General features: G+C 34.2%; 1 protein-coding gene across 1 annotated transcript; it reads left to right on the forward strand.

The window, feature by feature from the left end:
• The first annotated feature begins 1,796 nt into the window (after positions 1-1,796).
• Positions 1,797-5,509, forward strand: LOC136815552 (uncharacterized). The gene is made up of 3 exons (XM_067072005.1): positions 1,797-1,925; positions 4,194-4,242; positions 4,662-5,509. Exons 1-3 carry the CDS (start codon positions 1,848-1,850, stop codon positions 5,129-5,131), a joined length of 597 nt encoding a protein of 198 aa, XP_066928106.1. The 5' UTR covers positions 1,797-1,847; the 3' UTR covers positions 5,132-5,509.
• Positions 5,510-5,742: the final 233 nt, after the last annotated feature.

A 5,742-nucleotide genomic window follows, 5' to 3' on the forward strand; every position in this document is an offset into this window, starting at 1 on the left:
ATCAAAGAATTGATGAGTTGAACAGATTTTTTTTTTCGATGAAGTAACTTTAGAAGTATCTTTATGTTTAAAACGGTTTCCGTTCACACGTCACTTTAAGGGTTCTGACCATAGTCGAACAATTGATTTTGGTATTTGAACATAAAAGTTATATCATCAAGCATAATTCAATTGTCAATAAAGCTGATTTTTGCGTCCGGAACTTTCTAAAAATCCCCGGAACAGCCGAGAATCGCCAGAAAAACGGTTTTTCTTGAATTTCTCGAGCTGTACTTTATATTTTCTCTTAAAAATTTCTTCCGGCCAAAATACTCGAAATAGTCCAATTTTTGATAAAAAATTTTTCCGACAGAATATACCGGAAATTGCCGTTTTTGCAAATTTTCATTGGACTTTTTCCTAATATTTCTTTGTTTTTTTCACACAAAAACATTATTGATAACAATGCCCACCATCAAACCATCAAGCATGATTATGATTCAATTGTCATTTGGAACCGAAACTTTCTTTCGGGTGTACCAAAAAAAAATACAAGTTTGTCGAGATATTGTGAGCTTCAGGATTTGAATCTTTTTTTCATTCCTTCTTAATCGTATAGAGGATGCTCTAACTTGAATTTTGAGCTATCATACATTAAATTAGAAAAAGTAGTTCGAAAGTTAAAACCGACTTTTTCTCCATGTCGAAATTTCAAACAATCATTGAAAACAGCAATCACGCTATAAATAAGAAAAAATAAACAAAAACACAATTTTATTGTTTTTTGATTCTTTTTTTTTTCTTTTTTATATTTTGCCAACAGTTTCTCCATCTTATCTCCAACACGAGCACACACATAAGGGCCCCCCCAGCGGTTTGCGTGCATTTTTGGTTGCGTGAATGCGTGAAAATTGTAAAAAAAATGCGTGAATGCGTGAATTGAAAAAACTTGCTTGAACGTGAAAATGCACTTTTTGATTGCGTGAAAGCATGAGTCTGGGCTATCTTGTGCGTGAATACGTGAATTTTCCCTTTTTTCTACCGATTATATGCAGTTTTCCCGATTTTTCCGATTTCTGAAATATCGGGTTATTGCGTGAAACTCGAGGAAAATTTGTGTGAATGCGTGAATTTCGAAAAAAAATTGCGTGATTGCGTGAATTGAGGGTCCGCTGGGGGGGGGGGCTCACATAACATCAAAACCTCTCTTGGAGATTTCCAAAAAAAAATTTCAGCTTTTACAAAAATATAATCCCACATAGGAATAGATTGTTTTACCATATTTTTAAATTCCGTAACGAGTTTTAATGAACACAGTTGCATTTTTTGGTATTTCTATGTGTAAAAAAGGTAAGTGGCAAGAGAAAAGTTTGCTCGCTATTTTTGATGATTTTGATTTTGAAATTTTGTCATAAAAAAAGTCAGTTTTTTAAAAATAATTTTTGAACAACTTTTTCAAACCTAATGTATGATCATAGTATGGTATGATAGATCAAAATTCAAGTTAGAGCATCCTCTATACGATTAAAAAGGAATAAACAAAAAATTCAAATCTTTAAATTTGCGTGAATGCGTGAATTGGAAAACTTTGCATGAATATAAATTGTGCGATTTGGAAAAAAAATTCCATGAATGCGTGAATTCGGGAACAAAATTGCGAAAGTCATGGTTTCTTTTTAATTGCTTTAAGAATATTTGTTACCAAGGTTTTAAAATCTCTTCTACTTTTTAAATGATGAATTATGAATGATGACGTTGCGAATGAAAAATTGAATTGACTCTATTTGTGGTGTAATCTTTTTATCTTCGTCAAAATTTATTTTCATTTGTTTTTCTCGAAATAATGCATAACGTCTGAGATGTAAAAAATGAATTTCTCATCAATTTTAGTTCTTGCGTTATTGACAATAGTGTCATATGTAGGCGCATCTAAATGCAAAAGGAAGGTTAGTTTTTTCACTTTTCATACAAATTTCTTTCCAATTGAATTCTTATCGCTAGATGTAAGTGTTTGACAGGGTAAGCTAAAGAGCCAGAGGGCTAGGACCTTCTTCCTAGCAGAGCCCTCTTGATAAAGGGCGGAAAAAACAAAGGGCACCGAAAAGGCGTTTCAAATGTCCCTCGTAAAAGGTTTTTATTTTCTAATTCATAAACACATTCGAAAACTATAATTTTATTCATCATTTGATCAATAGCGAGGTTAAGCAAGAAGCTATCTATTACGTACGGAATCTATTACGTGAGTCTTTAGACTGGATCCGAGGCGTTTTAGCCTGATTCCTAAAGCTTCACGGAATAGAGAAAAAAGAGGTTAAGCAAAAAAGGCGATCTATTACGTATGACGTAATGTCTATTTTTCCGTATCTCACTTTCGGCCCCAACTTATAAAATTTTCTTTTCCAGCTTTCTTGTTGGTGGTTTGGTCTATAAAATCCCCTTACTTTCAATCTTAATCTACTAAGTTTTTCCCAAGACAAATGTTTTTACAAAAATTAAAACTAGGCAAGCATAGTCAGAGTTTTCTCTGTATTACTTTTACTATTTTTATTCAACATTTTTATAAACAAAAAATATGTCTATGACTTATCATTTCAATGAATTCTTAACATTGCAATAGAAATATATAATTTCATAATTTCATTCCTAGTTTACATAGGTACCAATCAAAAATTACTGTTTTATTTATAAACAAAACAATAATCTGTAAGAGCATAGTGTACAGTCTGTCATCCTTATTCAGCTGCATTTCTATATGAATGCTTCACCATTACCATTACCAATAAAAACACTTTTATAAAAAAGTGTGCAAACCAGGTCTCGAGTTTCATATATGGCAGGTGTTCCTTCTTCTGCTTCTTTACATTCCAAGGTATCAATATCACCTTTTTAGGAAGGGAGATGTCTCTTTAGAATCAACCAAACTTTCTGGAACGTTATAACATTATAATGTCGAAGAAGTTGAAGGATGACCAGTCAATAAACATTTTTCAGTAAAGGATTGAGAACTTAAAGCAGTAGCGGTTGTCCAGAAGATAGATAGAGCTTTATATAATTTCAAGCTGATTTGTACGTACAATATATAGTTGATGATGGAGAGCAGAAATTGAATCTCGTTGCTTAGTTGCAGCAGTTGAAATTGGAACAATAAATAAAGATTTCTTCTGTTATGCTTCGGGTGGAAGGGTAAATTTATTTGAGCTTAGCAGAGCAGTCTTTTTCGTGTTTGTTGCTTTTTGGGTGTGGGTGACATTAAAGCTTCTTCGCACTTGATGGTGGCACCAAAGAAACACTGAAAACATGAAAAAGAAATATGGTTACATGCTGTTCATTGTAATGGTTACTTTGAATGTATTTGGACTTTGAGAGCATATAAAAAGCATAAGATAAAAAAGAGAAGAAAAACAAAAGAACCAGAAAGAAACTTCAGTTTGTTTTGGTTTGATAAAAAAGTCAGCAAAGATTATTTTATTACACTTACATCTTCGCGAAAAACTCACGTAATAGATTCCGTACGTAATAGATAGCTTCTTGCTTAACCTCGCTAATAGCTTATTCTCTCACTCAGCTAGAGAACGTACAAGGAGCGTAAATATATACTGTAGTCCGTATACACGTTTTTTTATAAAAACATCCAAAAGTTTTTAAGCCTTGGATGTTCTTAACTTTTCGAGTTTTAAGCGTAAACATTTTTTTTAAATGTTCATTTTTTGAGTATTTTTGCCAATTTTCCCGAGAAATTGGCTGTTTTTCGAGTCCGTTAAGTCTTAAAATGTTCTAAACTTGTTCTTAATATTTTGGCCATCGAAGTCTTATGTTCTTATATAGTTTGTTCTTATAAAAAAACGTGTAGTATCAATTTCGTACACAAAACCACATACACCACTTTTTGATTTTACTGATGGACGTGGTACAATCTACCTTCGTAAGCGCTAACAGTCAGAATCATAAAAAATTTCGTTTACTCTAAGGGGCTGGGCTCGAGTTTTGTATAATCTCACTTTTTGATTTTACTGATGGACGTGGTACAATCCACCTTCGTAAGCGCTAACAGTCAGAATCATAAATAATTCGTTTACTCTAAGGGGCTGGGTTCGAGTTTTGTATAATCTACACTATGAAACTAACTGTACAGTATATCTTTGTATACAAGGGGTGCTCAGGCGAGCATTCAACACCCTAAAATATAAATTTCACTCACTAATTCATTAATTTAGGTCCCTGACAATCACCATGGAGCTCCGTCTCACACTGTCATCAAGGAAGGTACAAGTTCTTCAACTATTCATGCTTTCTCAAAACCATTTGACCATTATTTGGTAAAGCGAATTCATATAAAAACATTAAGTTTATTTTCTACATTCGCTTAAGTGTGCACTAATTTTTTTGGCTTGAATGTGGAAACCACTTTCGAGAGATTTAGTTCAATTAGACTGACATGGTCTCCCCATAGTAACAAAAAAGAGTGTAATATGTCGTAGGATTTCTAGAAAACTTTTGAGGGCTTCAATTCATGATATTCATAACGTTATGTTTTATACGGAGGCACCGAAAATAGCCCGAACGTTTGCCACTAGTTTAATTTTTGTAACATTCAAATCTAGTGGCAAACATCCAGTCTTTTCCCGTATAAAATATTATGTCATGAATACCATGAATTCATTTGTATTTGTTTTACTTCTTAGAACAACCAGTAACATCAGGTGATCTAAAACTTAGTTTACCAGTTTTATCTGCTGAGTGGAACGTCAAAATCAAATTTTTAATCACTGGCTTCCCAGTCCCACATTCCAAATATTGTGCCATCTTTAGAATGTCGAATGGTGACGTTTACGGTACACGCACACCAGCCATCTCTGTTAACACTGAAACTTCAAAGCTAATCGTTGCTTCTGCAGTTAGTGGCAACGCTAACAGATACAAGTTAACATCATTTCAAACCAATACATGGTATGATGTCGAAGTCGACCAATCCTACAAAGGGAATGGAATATACCAATATTCCATCATCGTTAATGGTGATCAGATTGCATCGGAAGTGAACACACAAGCTATTCAATTTTACAACGTTGGTGTTTATGCAGGGCATCCATTTCCATCTCAATTATCCTGCACGGGGGTTATAAGTTATCTGAAAGTTACAAACTTTTTGTAAAATTAATCTTAAAATCTAAATAACTGTTAAAAAAATTGCATCATTCCAAGCTTAGTAACGGAGGGAGGACGGCTTCAAACTGTACCGTACCCCAATCTCGAAACGTAACCCTTACTAACCCTAATCCTCAAATCTTGACAGAATAGAGAGTTTCTGTGCCACTAACTTGATCGGGAAGATTCTTCCGAAATGGGAAGAACCTTCCCGAACGGGAAGAACTTACTCTATTTTTTTCTGCCCGTTTTGGAAGATTCTTCCTCTTTGGGAGGTTGAAAATTGACTGAATCTCGGCGAAGCTGTACGATGACCGGCGAAAGTTGAAACTTTTTGGAGGTGAAGAAGCATCAAATTTTAAGGTTTTTCACCGAAAGAAAAGTAGACTTTTACCGTAGAGTAAATTGTGAAAAAACTGCGTAAACTTCCCAAACGGCAAGTTCTAACCCGATCGATTTTTCCTTAGTTTCTCGCTTCTTCCCGATCTGGAAGTCCGTTAACTCGTTTTGGTGTTAAGTTAATTTCCCGTTCGGGAGGATTCTTCCCATTTCGGAAGAATCTTCCAATTTTGGAAGATTCTTCCCGATCGAGTTAGCGGCACAGACTGGTAGTCATAA

This window comes from Clytia hemisphaerica, unplaced genomic scaffold (genome assembly GCF_902728285.1).
Source record: "Clytia hemisphaerica strain Z4C2 unplaced genomic scaffold, Clytia hemisphaerica genome assembly, whole genome shotgun sequence".
Classification (NCBI taxonomy): domain Eukaryota; kingdom Metazoa; phylum Cnidaria; class Hydrozoa; order Leptothecata; family Clytiidae; genus Clytia; species Clytia hemisphaerica.